The following is a 21055-nucleotide window of genomic DNA, read 5'->3' as shown; positions in this document are numbered from 1 at the left end:
AAAAAAAAAAAAAAGAAGTGAGTGGAAAAGATTTCAACTTTCTGTGGTAATTGTGTTTGCACTTCCTTTTCATTTTTATGATGTATTAGCCATAGAATGGTCTCTAAGGAGAAACGGAAGAGGAAAGCACATAACCTTATCAAAAAATACAGCCAGCTGAGTCCCTTCCCTTTAAGTTACACTTTTTAAAAGTCTAATGTAAGTATAATCATTCACCAATTTCTATTCTGAAGTTGGTAATGACGATAGTAATAAATCTCTTTCCCTTCCTTTGTACTACAAATTCAGTGAGCCAAAGAATGAAGCTCCACAAAAGGCTGCTTTAAAAAAATATCATTTGTAGAACCAACTCTGAAAAAAATTGCAGCACCAGAATCCAAACTCCCAGACTCTACTAACAATAAGGCAAGAAACAAGGCCCCAGGATGCTGACGGGAAAGGGAATATTTTCCACAGTCCTGAAGTGACCCTGCCCCTCCTCCCAGTCTCCGGCTGTGGCTCCCAATGACATTTTATAGGCCACAAAGGGGCTGCATCCAGCTGTCCACACTTCTCAAGGGAGTCACTTCTACAGGGTCATCAGGGAGATAATACCATCGGAACAAGGAGCGGGGAGGGCTTGCAAGGTACCCTCCTCACTCTTCCTTTTTCCTCCCAGGGGAAAACCTTAACAAGTAAAGCACCAGAAAGCATTCCATATCTTAGCTTTTAACTCATCTGGGATTATCTAAGATAACAGTTAGAAAACTGGCTTTAGATCCTGCTGCACCTTCAGGAGCCCTACCTTCTCACCCCCACCCCCATTGTTTAATGCTTCAGTCCACTCAGGGCTGAAGGACACTTCATTTCCAGCAGAAGCTTCTCTGCCGTGGTGCACCACTCAGATTGCCGGTTCCCACCAATGATGGATTCTAACCTTGGCTGCAATCCCCACTAGACACAAAGCTGCCGGGATGTGAAACCGTGCTGGCAAACGCTCTACAAAATAAGCTCCTCAATGGTGTAAACACAAAACAGTGACAGAGTGACTGCACCTCCAAAAAAACATATGCCTACTATATTAAAGTCAGTGTCCTGGAAAATGACAGCTAAAGAATTAACTAGTTAAAGCCCTAAGTCTCACAGTCCTAAGCGGTTGCTAATCTGTTACACTAACATTATTAGCAATGTCTCTCTGGGCTTAATTTCACTTCTAAATTACAGCTATACTGAAAACCTGAAAAGAGACCCGATTAGCAATTTCTTCTTGGATACTACTTACTAAGGTAAGAGTAAAAAAAGGAAAAAAAAAAAGTTATACTCAAATACTCTTAGAGACTCGCAGAAAGGAGTGACTTTCTGCTTTTTCATCCTATATAAAATGTCAAAACATACACAGATTTGCATACTCCATCTGCTTCACTCATTCTCCTTGCCATTTAAACTAGATAATATACCAAATATTTTACTCATTTGTCTTATATCTCCTGTTTTAGAAATGGAGCTCCAAGAAACAGGTATTTTTTAATTCCTGTATCTATTCTCCCAGCCTGGAATGATGATTGGCACACGGTATTTGCTCAGTGAAAATGCTCTGGAATATTAAGAATCAAAATATCTGGGGGTGCCTGGGTGGCTCAGTCAGTTAGGCTTCTGACTCTTGATTTCAGCTCAGGTGGTAATCTCCCAGTTATGAGATGGAGCCCCACAACAGGCTCCATGCTCAGCAGGGAATCTGCTTAAGAGTCTCTGTCTCCCTCTTCCCTCTCCTCTCTTTCTCTCTCTCTGTCAAATAAATAAATCTAAAAAAAAGAATCAGAATATCTGAACCTTATGTTTTTGAAAACAATTATTGGAGAGACTGAATCATGGCTTAGTATATAAGAGATATTTTTTAAATTGACCTAAGATATAAATTGCACCGTGTTAAAAGATTTTTCACAAATAAGTTGGTTTTGAAATAAATTTAAAAATCACTCTGATTCCGTTGTGTGGTAATTTTTTGTTTACTGATTGTTTAGTTCTCTCTTTACCTACTACAAAATTAATACAGATTTCACTTGGCAAAAATTATATACTAAAGAAAATTCTAGAATATCACAGAGTAATTGCAACTTTGAATTCTGATAGGCTGGAAAAGAAATGGCTTGTAGAAAGAATATATAATACAATATAATAAAGCTACATTTTTCCCTTTAAATCTAGCCAGCAGACTTCTTCTCTTTTAAGATTTTCTTCAGGGGCACCTGAAGTGGCTCAATTAAACATCTGCCTTTAGCTCAAGTCATTATCCAAGGTCCTGGGATGGAGCCCCCACATCAGGCTCTCTGCTCAGCAGGGAGTCTGCTTCTCCCTTTTCCTCTCTTTCCCAGCTTGTGCACTCTCTCTCTCTCAAATAAATAAAATAAAATAAAATAAAATAAAATAAAATAAAATAAAATAAAATAAAATAAAATATTTTTTTCAAATATCCTGGCTTCCTGGATCTCTCATTAAAGTGTGCTTATATTGGGGCAGTCAGGGTGGCTCAGCGGTTTAGCGCTGCCTTCAACCCAGGGCGTGATCCTGGAGACCTGGGATCAAGTCCCACGTCAGGCTCCCTGCATGGAGCCTGCTTCTCCCTCTGTCCCCCCCCGCCTTCTCTGTGTGTGTGTGTCTTTCATGAATAAATAAAATCTTAAAAAAATAAAAAATAAAGTTTGCTTAGATTTTCCTGATACCATTAAAGTTGAATCTGACCCAAATACTCAACTATAGAAATGTGAAATGCTTAAAATTAAGAATCTATTCAATTATCAACTAAATTTTCAAATTTTCTGACAATCTAACTCATTATTTCCTTATAATTAAGTCAATCTTAACTATAAAATATTTTTTTAAAAATAGCCTTAAAGCCCAAAGAATAGTTGCTATCCTCAAAAAAATCACCATACGAAGAAGGTATAATTTATATTGAGAATTATTAGCTCACTGAAAAATATACAAGATACAGGAGAAACACCAACTTCTCATGTGTTACTTGAAAGCTATATTCATCTATCCATTGCATGATTCCCTTTTGGCCTCTAAGAACACAGCTGTGCTAACTGTCCTTGCTAGAAGCTAAGAAAAATGGCGCAGCCTATATAACATGGGACTACCAGAATGCCTGTTACCCTCCCTCATCTATCCTATCAATAGAAGTAGTCCTAGCAAATAGATTACCCCCAGGAATAACAGTCATTTTAAATACATTTCACTTCATTTGTGCTTAAATTACATTAATGCTTTCTACCAATGCAAATTATACAATATCCACTGAATGCAGAACAATACATACATTTTGGAGAGCATAAGATGTGTGTCTGTGCATGCATGTGCATGTGTATTTAATCCTTGCTTCAAATATCGTATGATTTAATCATATACAGATACACATGAGCTACATCTAACACATAAAACGAAGAGTGAGTGAATAAGTAGTAAGTAAAGAAGTACATGGAGATCCAAAATGATCCAAGAGGAATTAAATTAAACCAAAACTAGTCTTAGCAATTATGTACACTAACAACCAGCAGTAGTACTAAGGTGGTCTATTTTTAAATGATTCATTGCGTTTCCTCATTTCTGTCCTGGAAACTCCTGACTTCTGGGTAATCGTTGGCTCCTGAGTGCTTCCCTGGCTCTGACCCCTGTCTTGGATCGACCATGAGCTTCTTGTTGGTTTGCCTGAAATGAACTACTGTTCCTTCCTGACTTCTAGCTTCTGTGTACTTCCGGAGTCAACAAGTTCTGCATCCCGATCCCAACATCTGCCTTGGTTTTCCGAATCCTGATTAATCACAGTGCTCCTACAATCTAGAAATGCCTAAGCCAGTGAATCACCAGCAGAATGTCTTGGAATAGCTGCACAATGGATCTACTCAGAATCCCCCCAATCCCATTGAGGAACCAACCAGAATACACTCAGGTGTTGATTACAATAATATAAGCCTTAAAAGGAGTTGTGAGTTGTAAGTTATACATGAATACCTAGTGTGTGACACACAACAGGGACATATTAAATGATTTCCATATTTTCCTGGGACTATTTATTCGTTTGTTGAGAGTTCAGAAAAAAAAAATTTTAATTACACAAAATCTCCAAATCTCTCTCTTCAATCTTCCTATAGTGAAAGCCAAGCAGAAACAACAACAACAACAACAACAACAGCAACAACAACAACAACAACAACAAAAACCCTTTAGGTAGCTCTTACAAACATATGTGAAGAGGTAAATAAATATAAAATAGATCTCTATGTGGACAAGAATATATTATTGTAGGGGGAAATTATCCAAATTATATGTTAAGTAGAACAGGTTCTTACAGTAAAGAAATCCAAGAATTAATAAAAATGATTTTCTTTTTTTTAATTTTTTTTATTTTTTTAATTTATTTATGATAGTCACAGAGAGAGAGAGAGAGAGGCAGAGACACAGGCAGAGGGAGAAGCAGGCTCCATGCACCGGGAGCCCGATGTGGGATTCGATCCCGGGTCTCCAGGATCGTGCCCTGGGCCAAAGGCAGGCGCCAAACCGCTGCGCCACCCAGGGATCCCAAAAATGATTTTCTGAGAACCAAGCCCAAAGTATCATGGAGTCTAAGCGTGGCAGAAATTACACCTTGCCCCTCAATATTTATTTTCTACTTATTTATTTTAGTACTGAACTCCCCAAGTTGCAGCTACACACATGGCTGCCCAACTATATCATGCATGTCCAGTCTCCCCTGCAGCTGGTTCAGCCATATTATGATGTTATGACCAAGGGAATAAGAGTGAAAGTGATGTGTGGGACTTGTCTGTCCCCCTAGAGCTGGAGCAAAAGAGGTCTATAAGCCAGCTTCCACCATATGTACAAGAAGACCCTAGTGTATTGGTTCCCCAATCTTCTGCACATTGGAACCACCTAGAGAAACTATATAAATTACTGATGCCTGGCTCTCTCCTACGACATTGACTTAATTGGTCCTAGGGGATGGTGGAACAATAAGGTAGAAGGAATGGGAGACTAAATGACCTGAGAGAGCTGAGCTTGCTTAACTTTTCTGAAATACTCTTAGGCAATTGAATTGAAAAATTAAATAACCAGAGCTCCAAGACAGGACACACAAAAAAAGCCATGTCAATTACATGTGGCTTTCATCATCACAAACAATCCATGTTGTTTAAACTTTTGTTGTTTAGCCTCAGTGAAAGCAGCTGAACAAATATTCTTATAAATAAACATAATAAATACACAAATTCTACTCTTCAGAAAAAAGAATATGTAAGTATAGGTTAAAAATAATAGCATTCTTTTTCTAACAACATCCAAAAAATGGGAGCACCTGGGTGGCTCAGTCCATTAAGCACCTGCCTTCTGCTCAGGTCATGATCTCAGAGTCCCAAGATCGAGGCCCTCGAGCTCCCTCCTGAGCAGAGAGTCTGCTTCTCCCTCTGCCCTTCACCCTGCTCATGCCCGCTCTCTCTCATTTTCTCTCTCTCAAGTAAATAAAAAAAATATTTGGGGATCCCTGGCTGGCTCAGCAGTTTGGCGCCTGTCTTCTGCCCAGGGAGTGATCCTTGAGTCCTGGGATCGAGTCCTACCTCGGGCTCACTGCATGGAGCCTGCTTCTCCCTCTGCCTGTGTCTCTGTGTATCTCTCACTGTCTCTCATGAATAAATAAATAAAATCTTTTTAAAAAATTGAAAGAAAGAAAGAAAGAAAGAAAGAAAGAAAGAAGAAAGAAAAAGAAAGAAAAGAGAAAGAAAGAAAAAGAAAAGAAAGAAAGAAAGAAAGAAAGGAAGGAAGGAAGGAAGGAAGGAAGGAAGGAAAGAAAGAAAGAAAGAAAGAAAGAAAGAAAGAAAGAAAGAAAGAAAGAAAGAAAGAAAGGGACTCTTTCTATTTTGTTCTGTTATCCTCAACATGTGACTTCCATTTCATAGTCCAAAATGGCTGCCTCATTACCTATCATCACATCCTCATAACAGCCAAGGAGAAGGGATAGAGTGCACACTCCTTTGCTGTAAAAGTACACCTCAGAAGTTACCCATGCCACTTTTGCTCACACCTCACTTCCAGAACCTATTCATATGCCCACACTTAACTGGAAGGGAGGCTGGGAAATGTAGTCTTAAGTTAGACAATCATGTCCTGAGCTAAAACTTTCATCACTATGGAAGAAAAGAATATTTAGACTTTGGGAGCAATTAGAAGTCTCTGCCAGACATCTCATTATTCAAGAAGTACAAGAGAAATTGGGATAAGGCTGTGTCTAGAATATTCAAAAAATTTTTGTTGAATAAATATATAAATACAAAAATATTTCTATATAATATATAAAAATATATTAAAGTTATACAAAATCCAACACATAGATATACAGTGTAGAAAATGAAAATCCCCTTTGCTTCCATAATTTTTCAGCTCTGGGGAAAGAATGAATTATTAAAGCAATCTTGGAATATGCGGATGTGGGACTAACATCTAGGTGACATAATGTCTTTCCATAGCTCTTCCCCAAGTGCTACTGACAGAAATAATACTTTAGAACGGAGATGTTATTTCTGGAATCCGAAGATTTCTTTCTTTGGGGCAATAGTCTCAAATAAGAAAAAAACTAGATACCAAAGGAACATGAAAGCAAGGCCAAGCTGAAGCATTACAAGGCATCAAAGGAAAACATCAACATTTCTTGCACAATCACTGAAAATGTGTCACCATCTATAAAGCCTCTTTAACTGGCAAGAAGACAACTTAAATAGATAACTAAAATAACAAAAGTAGCAAAGCAAAGTCAGAGATATCAACTCGTATGTGACTCAGAGAAACAAAGTTTTAAAATAAAAATGTTTACTCATTCATATTCTATATTGCTGTATTTTTTCTATTAACCCAGAGAGTATTTTTATATCAGTATTCTAAATTTAACCAGCTGCCGTCATTTCTTAAGTATTATACCATTTAACCTTTTCAAGTGAAGGGTTTGTCTTTTAATGGAAAATACTCACTTTGCATTGATGACAGAACATAATGTCCTTGGCTTAGCTATTCTCCAACAACACAGGTCCTTTTTTGTCAGTATGCTTAGCTATATGGCATGGCTGGAATACCACAAATTTATTCAAGAAATCAAATTCTGAAGTCATCTATGCTAACTAGAAATGTTTAAAAACCATAAGCTCAATTTAACATATCAATTTTCTTAAATTTATAATCATTGAATTCTTGGATAAAATGTAATAATCATTTATGAGAATTGGAAAACATTAGGAAAAAAGCTTTTATAAGATGTACCAGGATCTGAATGAATATACTCAATACCATCTGAAAAGTGACCCAACCTCAATTTTAAGCAAAGAAACACTTCCTAAAGGGGTGTTTTTCCTGATTTTTTTTAATTGTTTGAGGCAAATCTAATACCATAAGTCAGAGAAATCTTGGTTTTAACATAGCTAATGCAATTTTAATAAGTTGATCATAAAAATTCACCTGTTAGGAAAAGTAAATATTATAAATAATATTTTAAAGGAATTCATGTAAACAAAAACAATTATTTTTAGGTTAAACTAATTGTACTCAAAACTCAAACATGACAATTTTATTTGGGATTAAAATATAAACCAGGTATACAGTAAAAGAACACTCAACAGAACACTGTTAAAAGACAAGTACTGAGAAAAAATGTAATGATACCAGAATGTTGCCAGATAAATCAATATTTCTTTTTTAAAAAGTGTGCACAGTAACTACTGGTGTGCATTAAATGTAATAATCTACACAATTTGTGTCATGGTTTGAAAAAATGATAACAGGGGACGCCTGGGTGGTTCAGCAGTTGAGCTTCTACCTTCCGCCCAGGGCGTGATCCTGGAGTCCTGGGATCAAGTCCCACATCGGGGTCCCTGCAAGGAGCCTGCTTCTCCCTCTGCCTGTATGTCTGCTTCTCTCTCTCTGTGTCTCTCATAAATAAATTTAAAAAATCTTTTTAAAAATAAAATAAATTTTAAAATGATAAAGATTTCCAAGACTTGAACCTAGTCATGTGCTCTCTCTCTCTCTCGATTACTCTCTCTCTCAAATAAATAAAATATTTAAAAATTATAATAAACATAAATAAAAGAATAATTACACAATGACAGTCAAACATCCAACCTCAGATACCTGAGTTCAATTCCCCTTAGTATTTTTTTAAAGATTTTATTTATTTATTCATAAGAGACACAGAGAGACAGAGACACAGGCAGAGGGAGAAGCAGGCTCCATGCAGGGAGCCCGATGTGGGACTCGATCCCGGGACTCAAGGATCACACCCTGGGCTCCTGCAAGGAGCCCGATGTGGGACTCAATTCCAGGACCCTGGGATTGTGACCTGAGCCAAAGGCAGATGCTCAACCACTGAGCCATCCAGATACCCTTCCCCTTACTATTCTTGAAAATGTCCCAAATCCTTACCACTGTCTTTATAGATCTTTACTCTAAGCAAAAACAAACAACAAAAACCACACAACACAAAGGAAACAACAGTTCAATTCATAAATAAAGGCCATGAGGTAGAAGAAACCTCCAACTCCCCTCTCCACTAAAGTAACCCTGAGTACTACAATCCTTTGTTCCTCCCAGAGGAAAAGCACTCCCCACCCCCCAGGCTCACCCTCGGGACTCCCCATCTCCAGACCCCCTGCCACCTCCTCTCCCCTCCAAGACCACACTTCCCCTAGGTTCCTGAAAGTCCCCCTGGCCTCCTCAGGACCTTCCTTTATCTATTAAAGCCTCTCATATGCTTCCAGGCTGGAAGAGAAAGGGCTCAGAAGCAGGGTAGGTGGCCTCAACAAGACTCAGTCAACTGAGGCAGGAGGAGAATAGAAAAAGAGGTTAAATGCTTACTGCCTATCAGGACTTTACCTACAGAAGCTGATTTGAACTTGAAGCCAGCCTGTGAGACATTATTGAATGTGTTTTCCAAATGTGACACTAAGAGTAAAGAGGCCATGCAATTTGTCCCAAGTTACACAGTTTCTAAGTTTTCAGCCAGAACTTTGACCCAGGTCATCAGATTCCCTGAACCCAAGCTCTGTACCATGCACTTCACCCCACTGTCCCCGTGTGGCAGGGCCACTGGTGAGTGTTCACAAGGAGGTACAAAGGCCATCCCAGCAGTTCCACAAGCCCTAGACTAGAGGAGCAGCAGAATTTTTAAAATATCAGAGAGACAGCCCACTCCTTCTTAGAGTCAGAGTCGGCCACGATGTGCTGCTATGGGTGTCTCATGGCAGTGAACCTTGCCAAGTATCTTCCTTATCTCTGGTGACACAGGGGTTCCTTCCATGGTTTACACCAAGATGCACTGCACTTCCACCATGCTGTGTTGTCACAGTTTTAGCTCCCTTCCTATTTGTCTCCTTCCCTCCACTGTACTCCTCTTCCTCAAACGATCCTGGACAAAAATCACCCCCTTATGTTACTAACCTACATCCTCCCTGGCATTTACCATCAAAGTCTCTGGATAGTTTTTCCATAGGTCTTCACCACTCAGCTTCCGTGGGGGTCTCAGCTCATTCCTTGTCAGGCTTCGGTTTACACACACTAGGGAAGCTAAAGCCCAATGACAGGCTAATTGCCAAATCCAGTGGCCTCTTCAGTCTCCCCACTACCTACTTCTCAAAAGTTCTGACACTTTAAAGAAGCCTTTCTTCTGAATATGAGGTCTTTCCTTGGATTTCAAGAGATCACTCTCTCCTGGTTCCTTGTTTCAACCTCTGATGGCTGTCCGAGGCACCAAAGTACTCTACTTTTTCCTCTATCCTTTAAATGCTGGCTTTCCAATGACCTACTCTTAGTTTGTATGTTTTTTCCCTCGAGTTGTTCCCCTGATGGCATCTCATCCATCTGATGACTTCAACAAATCTAAGTTAATTTCTAGATCTTTCACTTTTTTCTCAAATGCTTTAACTTTCTTATTCTCTTCTTCAAAACATAGCAGAGTTTATAGCCCAGAAGGTCCAAAACCAAATTCACTTTGCTTCTCCTCCTCATGCTGTTCTGTCCCTTGTATTCTACTTCTCAGTTAATGACACTGTCCATCTCATCTTCAAATCAGACTGTGTTCTTCCTTGTATAGAAACCTCCACTTCTGAATGAAGACAAATATCAAAAGTTCCGCCCCAAGAACATCTCATTATTGTTGGATGCTTGTTTGTCTGTTTGTGGTTCAGTTTGGTTCTTCTCCTGTTTTGTTTATCTTCTCCATTGCTTCATTGCTTTTATCTTCTTCATTTCTTCTATCCTAAATCCTAAATCACATTTCTTACCTGGACCAATGCAATGGCAGAAACTCCTAATGGGTAACTAGACTCCAGTCTTTAATCCTCAATTCCATTGACAGAACTCTCTTGCTGAGAAACAAAGCTAATCTCAGTAGATACCGTTCTTATATCGATGGCATTATAATAAGGTATAATTGTGTAGATGAAACCATAAGACTAGGGCAGCCCGGGTGGCTCAGGGTTTAGGCACCGTCTTCAGCCCAGGGTGTGATCCTGGAGACCTGGGATCAAGTCCCATGTCGGGCTCCCTGCATGGAGCCTACTTCTCCCCCTGCCTATGTCTCTGCATCTCTGTCTCTCTGTCTCTCTGTCTCTCTTTCATCAATAAATAAATAAGATCTTTAAAAAAAAAAAAAGAAATCATAAGACTAAAGACACACCACTCTGTGCAGAGAGTATGCTCCGGCCATATGATTAATACTCCAAAAATCAAAATTATGAACGAACTAGGATATATTTACTACAAGCATCAAGAGATCTTAAGGACAGCAACCTGATGCCTTCCTCATGCATACACATCCAAGCTAATGGTAGAAAACAAAGTACTCTCCTAAATCAGTTCAGGAATAGTGCCCAGCCAGGGGGGAGGGGGTGCAGTTAGGAGCTATCTTAGGGCTTAGGATAAAAATAAATCAGAGTCTCCAGACCCTGAGAGAAAGATCACTTTGGTGGGCGCAGAAATCTGTATTATACAAGTTAGATCACATTTATGTTTCACGTTGTTTCTAGGATTACTTCCCTAGCCAAGAATGATGTCTTGAAGATTATAACCTGTCCCAGATTAAGAGGAACAAGGAAAGGTCTTCTCTGTGTGCTTGTGTGGATTGCCCAGGACCAGAGAGGTGGGAGACACAGGGAATGAGGGGAAAGAATCCTGAGGTGAAATTCAAAGACAGAGATTAGGAAATCATGGCCTGGCAACTTTTTCTCTCAAGACATCCCTTTCCAGGGACAACTCTGGAGGTCTCGGGCTTGTTTATTACTAATAAGACAGTAGGTGTCCCCTCACAATTGATTTCCCACTACCTTTAGTTAAGATCAGAGCTACCAATCCCCCAAAATATCCAATATTTTTCAATCTCCATCAATGAAGAATTTCCAGCATCCCCCAGGGCAACATCATGCCAGCACTCCCAGAATGCTGTACTGAGGTCACATGAAATACGCTGCCCTCTCAGGATGGATAGTTGTCTTCTCAGTCTGGAATATTCCATCTCATCCTTCGGAAGCTGTCCATCACCTCTTTCCTAAAACTTTCCTTGATGCCAGACTGAAGGAGTCCCTTGATGCCTCCAGGTGACTTAGCTTATTGCTCTACCATGGCCTCTCCCACATGGCATCGTGACTGTTTGTACACTGAGGGTGAAGATGGCAGCATAGGAACCTGAGGGTCACACAACTCAGCCGGTAACACAGCCTAAGCACAATGTGCTGAATCAATTTATCCTTGCCTGGAAAAAGTTAGATCGTGACTGAAACAAGTTGTTTTTGGACTCATTCAAACTGGTGTGTTTGCTATTGTTTTATTTGTTTGCTTCCCCGAGCACCTGCTATTTGCACAGCACTGTTTAGGCCAAGAAAACTGTACATAGGAAATAAATGCACCATGCCTATTCTCTTGGAGTTTATGATCTAGGTAAGTGGTTTTTCTAACTGCTTAGCAAAAGCACAAATCATAAGAGGGCTAGAAGTTGAATGGAGAGCCGGTAGCCAAACAATTCAGTTCCCCCTCACCTTCTGTGAGGTCCCCTGAAGCCAGACCACAGAACAATGGAACCCTAGGGAGCATCATTCAAAAGAGCTAAGGGGCACATACTTTAAGCCAAAACAGATAATAAATATGCAATAATTTACTGTCAACTGTAAAACACCATACCATCTACGGTTGTTATATAGACTGCTAAATGCTCTCACAGTCTTAAGTCAACTGCATATTTACAAGAATACCGCGGGGGCGGGGGGGGGGGGGCTGTGGGGCGGATCTCAGTAGCTCAGTAGGTTAAGGGTCTGCCTTTGCCTCAGGTCATGATCCAGAGTCCTGGGACTGAGCCCTGCAACAGGCTCCCTGCTTCATAGGAAGCCGGCTTCTCCCTCTCCCTCCACCTGCTACCCCCAGCTTGTATTCACTATCTCTCTGTCAAATAAACATCATGGGAAGGACTTCATGAACAGAAGGGAAACAAAGGGAGGAAGTAAAGAAGAGACTCAGAAAGTGAAGATGAGAATATCACACATGCAAAAATTGTACACCAAGGCTAACCAGTATGTGTAGATCTGTATGACAACCACAGCATCAGAAGAAATAAAGGTAACAATATATATGGCCCCCCCTGTGAGCCAGGCACTGGGCAAAGCCCAATGTATACATCATCACATCCTTATAGCAACCTTGAAAAATACTATTATTTGCCCATTTTACAGATGAAGAAAATGGGGCTTGAAAAGTTTAGGAAAAGTGTCCAAAGCTACCTAGTAAATTAGAGACAGAATTCAGATTCTGGGCTCTCCAAGGTCAATGCCTAGACAGGTTAGGAAATTTCAAAATCTTTTATTTATGACAAGACCTGTAGCTCAAAGTCTTTGTCTTCATGAGCCTGCAGTGTGGAAGAACAGTGCATTCTGATATGCCAGGAACAATTTCCGTTTACATCTGTTTTCCAGTGTAATTTTTAACAGCACTCCCTATCCCTCTCAGAAATGTCCCAGTTTAGGGGCAGCCCAGGTGGCTCAGCGGTTTAGCACCGCCTTCAGCCAGGGTATGATCCTGGAGACCTGGGATCCAGTCCCATGTCGGGCTTCCTGCATGGGGCCTGCTTCTCCTTCTACCTGTGTGTGTCTCTTCCTCTCTCTCTCTCTCTCTCTCTCTCTCTCTCTGTCTCTCATGAATAAATAAATAAAATATTTTTTAAAAATGTCCCAGTTTAGACAAAAACATATATGGTCATCCTGCCTCAAAGCCATAGTGAAATGTGCTAAGCCCAGTGTAAAATAAAAGTGTGAAGCCTTTTGCTCAAAGCAAGGAAAAAAAGTGTTAGTAAAAGTACTGAAATATAAAGCTTTTCTCTTTCTTTCATGTATCTGCTCTGCTCACACCCCACTATTCCAAAGAATTTCACTTGTAAAACACAAGTTCAAAGATAAAATTAGCACAAATTTCAAGACAGTGCTAGCATTAAACCAATTTCCAGGTCTTTCTGAGCACGAAGCCCAGTGCAAACTGTACAGCTTGCACACCCATGAAGCTGGCCCTGCTTTGCCCTTTTTCTGTTCACTCAAATGGGTCTAGGAAGCCATCCTCATCTTGTTATGCCCTATGACTGGGTTGCAAAAAAGGAAACCAATTGCAACATGCTATTATCCAGACTTGGAACATGAATACTGGGTATTAGGTCCATAAAATCATTTCTTTAGAAAAAATATGTTTGAATACTTCTAATAAAGAACAAAATTCCAATTCCCAAAGAATAGTTGGGTTTTTTTATGTTTTTTATTTATTTATTCATGAGAGATACAGAGAGGCAGAGACACAGGCAGAGGGAAAAGCAGGCTCGATGCAGGGATCCCGATGTGGGACTAGATCCTCGGACTCCAGGATCAGGACCTGGGCCGAAGGCAGGCGCTAAACCACTGAGCCACACAGGCATCCCTCCAATTCCCAAACAAAACAAGAACATGCATTCAAGCAAATGTGGTCACTCTCTACATTTTATCTATGACCTAAAAATAACAAATCCAGATAATATAACCTACCCATGATATCAAATTTAGAAATTGAGTATACAATGAATTGAAATAATGGTGTGTTACAAAGTCTTTAATACCACGATGCCTGAAAAAAAAAAAAAAATACCACGATGCCTGATTTAAATACTGTCTCTATTTTGTTTTTTTTTCTTTAAGATTTTATTTATTTATTCATGAGAGACACAGAGAGAGAGAGAGAGAGAGAGAGGCAGAGACAGAGGCAGAGAAGCAGGCTCCATGCAGGGAGCCCGACGCGGGACTTGATTCCGGGTCTCCAGGATGACACCCTGGGCCAAAGGTGGCGCTAAACCGCTGAGCCACCCGGGCTGCCCATTGTCTCTGTTTTAAATGCAGGTACATGTTTAATTTAAAACTTCTTGTTATATAAATTCATATGTGCCTGTGAAATTTCAATAACTTCCACTCTATACAAACCAAATGGAAGAAAAACAAAACTCAAAATTTTAAGGATGATTGAGGAATTGTCCTTGAGGATGGACTGGAAGTTGGGGCATATGGATGGCTCAGTCAGTTAAACATCAGACTCTTGATTTAAGCTTAGGTCATGATCTCAGGGTTGTGAGATAGAGCCCCACATTGAGCTCCACACTGGGTGCGGACTATCCCTCTCCCTCTGCCCCTGCCCTGCCTTCTCTTAAAAAAAAAAAAAAAAAAAGAATAGGGTGGAATGTTTGTTAGAGAATGGGTCAATTGGTTGATTCATTCATTCATTCATTCATTCAGTAAGCATTTACTGCATACCTACAGTTTCACAAGCACTGCACAAAATTCTGGGGGGAAAGAGACAAGTAAAATATGGGCCTGTCCTCAACAAGCTTACATTCTAGTAGAATGAGACCAAGGTAAACACAAACATGTATAAGCTGCCTTTGGTGCTACAGAACAAGAAACGATGGGGAAGAGTGGGTACAAAGCATTGAGCACTCTAGCCTGGGACGGGAGGGAGAGGACAGGATCATGAAGTTTCCTGAAAGAACTGAGAGTCCTGAAACCCAGTGGGAATGCGAAAGATAGGAGGGCTAGAGAGGAACAAAAGAAGCCAGAGAACCCATGGGAAGGAGTGAGCCACTCTAAATAACAGCTATTTGGAGATGAGAGTGGAGAAAGTTGTTCTCTCCTTAAAAAAAAAACAAAAGGGTTAGAAATGAGAACAGAAAGGAATCAGAAGTATACAAGATCACAGGGGAGCTTGAGTCGCTCAGCCGATGAGACATCTGAACTTGCACTCAGGTCACGATCTCAGAGTCCTAGGATGAATCCAGAGTCAGGCTCCCCTCAGCAGGCAGTCTGCTTCACCCCCTCCCTCTGCTCCTCCCCTAGCTCATGCTTACTTGCTTCCTCTCTCTTTCTCTCTCCTCTCTCAAATAAATAAATTTTTAAAAGTTCTTTAAAAGAAAAAGAAGTATAGAAAATCTTAGAAAAGTTTTCCCTTTCAGATCATATGATCATTAATCAAGAGAAAAAATATCATTCTGTTTGATTATTTACATATGGGCTTGTGAGTAAAAATATGTTCTTGGTAAAACTAAAAATATGATTTCTATTTCTTCATAATAAAGGTAAGAGCTTCCCTTCATCCATGTTAATGGCTAAAACAATGGCAGAAATCTAAAATAGTAACTAATCTAACAAGTATTTACATTTGACTTAGAAATGCACTATCATATTTTTATTTTTTTAAAGATTTTATTTATTTATTCATGAGAGACACACAGAGAAAGGCAGAGACACAGGCAGAGGGAGAAGCAGGTTCCCTGCAGGGAGCCTGATGCGGGACTCCAACCCAGGTCCCTGAGATCATGACCTGAGCCAAAGACAGCCGCTCAACCACTGAGCCACCCAGGTTCCCCCACTATCCTATTTTTTTACAACAAATGTACCACTGCACTTATTTAATACTGTTAATTTTTTTAAAAAATAACTTTTATTGTTTGCCTACATTTCTTATCAGTCCTTAAGGATGGACTCCTAGAAAAGGAACTGCCAGGCCAAAGAGTTTGAATATTTTTAAAGCTCTTGGTACATTATTAGCTTAGGCTAAAGTTCACACTAGATTGACAGGATCTACTGAAGATGACCAAGTAATATTCATGGGTATTCAGTGTTGCTGTAAATAATAATCAAAAAAGAAATACTCAGAAAATCTAAAAGTATTATAAGTAGATCTTGGCTTTGAATGATTATGACTAAAAAGAAACCAGGGTAAATTTTTGTTTATGATGATAATCAGGCCAATTAGTGTGTCTATGTGTGTGTGAACACGTATGTGCATAAATATTGGATGTAAATACAGAAAATAATGGACAAAGAAAAATAAAAGTAGAAGGGCCCATAATTTCTGAATGAGGTAATAATGTAATCATTAAATGAACCACTTGTGGGGATCCCTGGGTGGCTCAGCAGTTTGGCGCCTGCCTTCGGCCCAGGCCGTGATTCTGGAGACCGGGGATGAAGTCCCACATCGGGCTCCCTGCATGGAGCCTGCTTCTCCCTCCGCCTGTGTCTGTGCCTCTCGCTCTTTCTGTCTCTCATGAATAAATAAATAAAAATCTTTAAAAATAAATAAATAAATAAATAAATAAATAAATAAATAAATAAACCACTTGTAAATAGGTACATATAATTTATTTTATACCTCCCACCATTTGTTACCCAACTCTGTATAGCAGTAAGTTTTCAGTTTTAGGGCAGCCCGGGTGGCTCAGCGGTTTAGCGCCGCCTTCAGCCCAGGGCCTGATCCTGGAGACCTGGGATCGAGTCCCATGTCAGGCTCCCTGCATGGAGCCTGCTTCTCCCTCTGCCTGTGTCTCTGCCTCTCTGTTTCTCGAATAAATAAATAAAATCTTTTAAAAAAAGTTTTCAATTTTAATAATCAAGTGCTAAAGTTAGAGGAAAACCTCACATGTTAAATAAAGGTCAACAAATTGGGTTTTGATGTAGGTTAGGTTACCTCTCTATTTCTATAAATTAGGGATCCGCACAGTACTTTTTCATATGCCTCCAGAAAGGAGTAACTAGTGCAGTTTAAGAAGTGATTCAAATTTTTCAAAAGTCAAAGGACAAAGTCACCAATGAAGTTTCTTGAAAGGCAAATCTGGTGCTATTCTAAAGTCACATCTCCACCTCACACTAGTCAGAATGGCTGGTATCAAAAAGACCAGAAATAATAAGTGTTGGCAAAGACATGGAGGAAAGGGAACTCTCGTGCCCTGCTTGTGGGAATGTAAATTAGTGCAGCCACTCTGGAAAACAGTATGGAAGTTCCTCAAATAACAAAAATAGAAGTATCATATCATCCAGTAAGCCCTCTTCCAGGCACTTAACCTGAGGAAAATGAAAACACTAATTCAAAAAAATGTATGTACACCTATGTTTGTTGCAGCATTGTTTATAATATGTAAGATATGGAAAGAACTTAAGTTTCATCTATAAATGAACTAATATATAAGATGTAGTATGGGGATCCCTGGATAGCTCGGCGGTTTAGCACCTGCCTTCAGCTCAGGGCATGATCCTGAAGTCCCAGGATCAAGTCCCACATCAGGCTCCCTGCATGGAGCCTGCTTCTCCCTCTGCCTGTGTCTCTGCCTCTCTCTCTCTATCTGTCTCTATGTCTCTCATGAATAAATAAATAAAACATGTTTTAAAAAAAGAGGACATAGTATAGAATGGAATATGGAATACACAATGGCATATTACTCAGCCATTAAAAAAAGAATTAAATCTGGCCATTTGTGACAGCACAGATAGACCTAGCCAGTATTACACAACATGAAAGAAGTCGGCCAGAAAGACAGATAACATACAATTTCATTACACTGGAATAAAAAAAATAAAACAAAAAAACAAAAAAACAAAGCAAACAAACAACAAAAAGAGAAACAGAGTCATAAATACAAAGAACAAACTAGTTGCCTGAGGGAAGGGGGGGTGGGGAAGATAAGTGAAATAGGTGAAGAGGATTAAGAGCTAGACACTTCTAGTTATAAAATAAGTAAGTCATGGAAAAGTACAGCATGGAGAATATAGTCGATACTATTGTAATAACTTTGTAAAAAAAAAAAGTCAAATCTCCCTAAAAACATGCTTTTTTGACACTGCTGCATGCAAGTGTACAACAATCCAATTTATCACCAATTACCCATATATTCTGAAATAGCCAAACGTTTCCCAAAAAATGTGGTGCGGGGGAGGGGGGGGGGCTCAAGTATATTGATTTTAATTTGAGAAGTCAACCTGTGCATCTTACATCCCTTGAGACACTCTTCTCTCCTTCTTGCCATAACAAAGAAGTGAATTCCTCTAAATAATCATAAGCAGAAAGTTTACATCTTACAGAACACTGAGCAGGAAGTTTGGCCTTTGAAACATTTCCCTCTGGACCACAGGGGTATGGAACAGGGAGGTGGAAGGAGCAGAAGGTTTGAAGATTTTAGGTTGCAAAGGCTAAAGCTCCTCAGTCGTTAGATGATGCTCTCCCGGGCATCAGGGTGGAGGGGAGCTAAGGCTCAAACCCTTTGTCTTTGCAACAGGGAAGAGAGAAAAATTCAACTTTTGAGAGTGATGTCTCAGAAGTTTCTTTCGCTCCTTTTTGCCCCTTCCGGCTCAAAAGTGAATGCAACGTTTCCAGAGCAAGCTCCCAAGGCGTCAAGCTGAAACTTTGAAACAAAGTTCCTGCCAGTTCTCTCTATGAGCTCCCGAGGTTGTGTCCCGGTACCGCGCTCTCCTGCGCTCAGCGTGAGCGGGGGAGCCGGGAGCCGAGTGGGGAGCGGAGGCAAACCCGCGATGGGGGGGGGGGGGGCGGCGGAGGCTGCCGGGCGAGGACGGCCGGAGCAGCACATGTGGCTTTCATCTCCAACAGCTGCTGGAGAGCCTCGCCCCGCTGCTCTTTCTGTACCCCCCCCCCCGCCACAATCCTAGGTTTCAAGCATTATTATAACTAAAGGGACTTCGCTGCCACGGATTCTGAGTGATGAACCCACGCTCCAAAAGAATCAAGGATTTAAAAAAAAAAAAAAAAAAACTAAATGTACCTGAATGTACACTGAGTTTAATCAGTGATTAATGCAACTGAGTTTAATCAAGACGACGTGTTAGAATCCCAGGGTAGGAAGAGTGGGGGGGGGGGGGGGGGGGACACAGTGCAACCCAACCGGCCAGGGACGGAGGTAAAGAGTGCGCAGAGCCGGCGGCGGGGATTCCCCGGCGGGAGAGTCTGGAGCGACGAGAGGGCGCCGCAGACCTGCAAGTGCGGAGCGGCGGTGAGAGCATCCCCGCAGGGCCACACTCACCGACACCAGGAACTCCAGCGTGCCCACGTAGTCCCGCTCGGTCTTCTGGAGCTCGCTGAGCACGCACACGCGCAGCCGAAGCTGCTTCTCCAGGTCCTTGGCGCTCTCGGCGCGGCAGTCCCCGCGGCTCTCGTCGCTCATGGTCCGCAGCGCCGCGCGCCCCCCGCGGCCCGAGGGCAGAGCGGGCGCCGCCGAGGAGTCCGAGGAGGTCCGGGCGCCCTCACATGCTGCGGCGAGGCCGGGCGAGGCCGGGCGAGGCCGGGGCGGGCTCCCGCTGGGGCGCGGGCGCGGGAGGCAGCTCCCGGGAGAGGCGCCCCCGGGCCGGGACCTGCGCGCCCGGCCCCGCGGCTCCGGCCTCACGCGGCCCGGGCTGGAGGGGAGGCGGCTCCGGCAGCCACAGCGGTGACTTGGACGTTCATCAAATGCTTTGCATCCATGTGACTCCGACCCTTCACCCTTCGCCAAATCTCAGGAAAAAGGAAACAACCCTGGGGAAGTGCGTTGCGTGCCAGCTAACTAAACACACACACACACACACACACACACACACACGCACGCACGGAGTCAGCGCTTGAGATGGAACTAATTGGAGATTCCCGAACCCAGGAGGACGTACTCCAAGACACAGCTCGAGGGTTGCTCCTAGGACTCCCGCCTATTGTTTGGCTTTAATGTGTTCTGTGCAAATCCTGAAGGCAAAGAAACAAGTCCCCACGGTTACATAACGGGATGGGAACAAAACAACCGTGGTATTGACCCTCCCGTCTTTGAAAAGAAACACATTGATTTTTGGTTTTGTTTAGGCACGAAATGGATTTGCTTTTAAAAGCCCCCAACCGAGAAGAAGTCTCAGGGCAGATACCCTCCTGCCTGCGCTTGGAAAGTCAATTAGCATAATAAATGAAGACACTATGGGAAAGTGACAGCCCCGGCCCAAACAATAAACTCCAGACACAATAAGCATCACCCCTGCTTCTGTGCTGTTTTGGACGGATGCTTTGCATGTCTAAGACCTTTTTTCAATATCAAGATAGTATGCAAATTCTATCACCGGCAAGCATACTTGTGCCACTTCTGTTTCCAAGAGCTGCTAGGATTTAACACAGTGTCATTGAATGAACAGAACTGTTATTGAATGGTGATCAAAAGACCTATAGATACAGATGTAGGTATATAGATACAGATGTATTCTTAGGATTTGAAGAAGGAGAGAAACTGAGAGTGTGTCCTGATTGTAATGTTTATGTTCATTTACCATTTCCTGACTTGGAAACGGAGCCGGGAGCTAATGAGCAACGAATGTTTATAATTCTAAGCCAAATAATTCATATGTATTTTTGTCTTGATATTACTACCCACATTAATTTTTAAGTATCATTTTTTCCTACTTAGAACTTGAAACCGCCCACACTAATGACATTTAAATAAACTGAAGAGTGAATGGTTTTGATGAAAGAAAGTGGCATATTAACTTTTTTCAATAGTTGAAAGCATTAGCAAAACTCTAAAACTTGAAGATGCTTTCCACATTACTTACATTAAAATAGTTACCAGAGATATCTTTTCAGAGCATGGTTTGTGATGAATCGCAAAGAGGGACTGTAATTTTCTTTTTTTATTAAAGGCACAGCTTTTGAATGTGTGAGGAGCTGATGGACAAGATATGATCTGCCTTTGTTCTGAGCGTGCCTA

The 21055-nt window shown here is 41.2% G+C and overlaps 1 protein-coding gene across 1 annotated transcript in view; it reads right to left on the bottom strand.

Annotated features, from left to right (window-relative positions):
• The window catches only part of PREX2 (phosphatidylinositol-3,4,5-trisphosphate dependent Rac exchange factor 2), a 276462-nt gene extending 256895 nt beyond the window's left edge, over window positions 1-19567 (bottom strand). Inside the window, 1 exon segment of the mRNA XM_038579474.1 lies at window positions 19364-19567. Coding sequence (XP_038435402.1) covers window positions 19364-19504 — 141 coding nt within the window. The 5' untranslated portion in view covers window positions 19505-19567.
• Window positions 19568-21055: the final 1488 nt, after the last annotated feature.

This window comes from Canis lupus, chromosome 29 (genome assembly GCF_011100685.1).
Source record: "Canis lupus familiaris isolate Mischka breed German Shepherd chromosome 29, alternate assembly UU_Cfam_GSD_1.0, whole genome shotgun sequence".
NCBI lineage: Eukaryota > Metazoa > Chordata > Mammalia > Carnivora > Canidae > Canis > Canis lupus.
The sequence above is the reverse complement of the archived record's forward strand: the minus strand, read 5'-3'. Positions and strand labels throughout refer to the sequence as shown.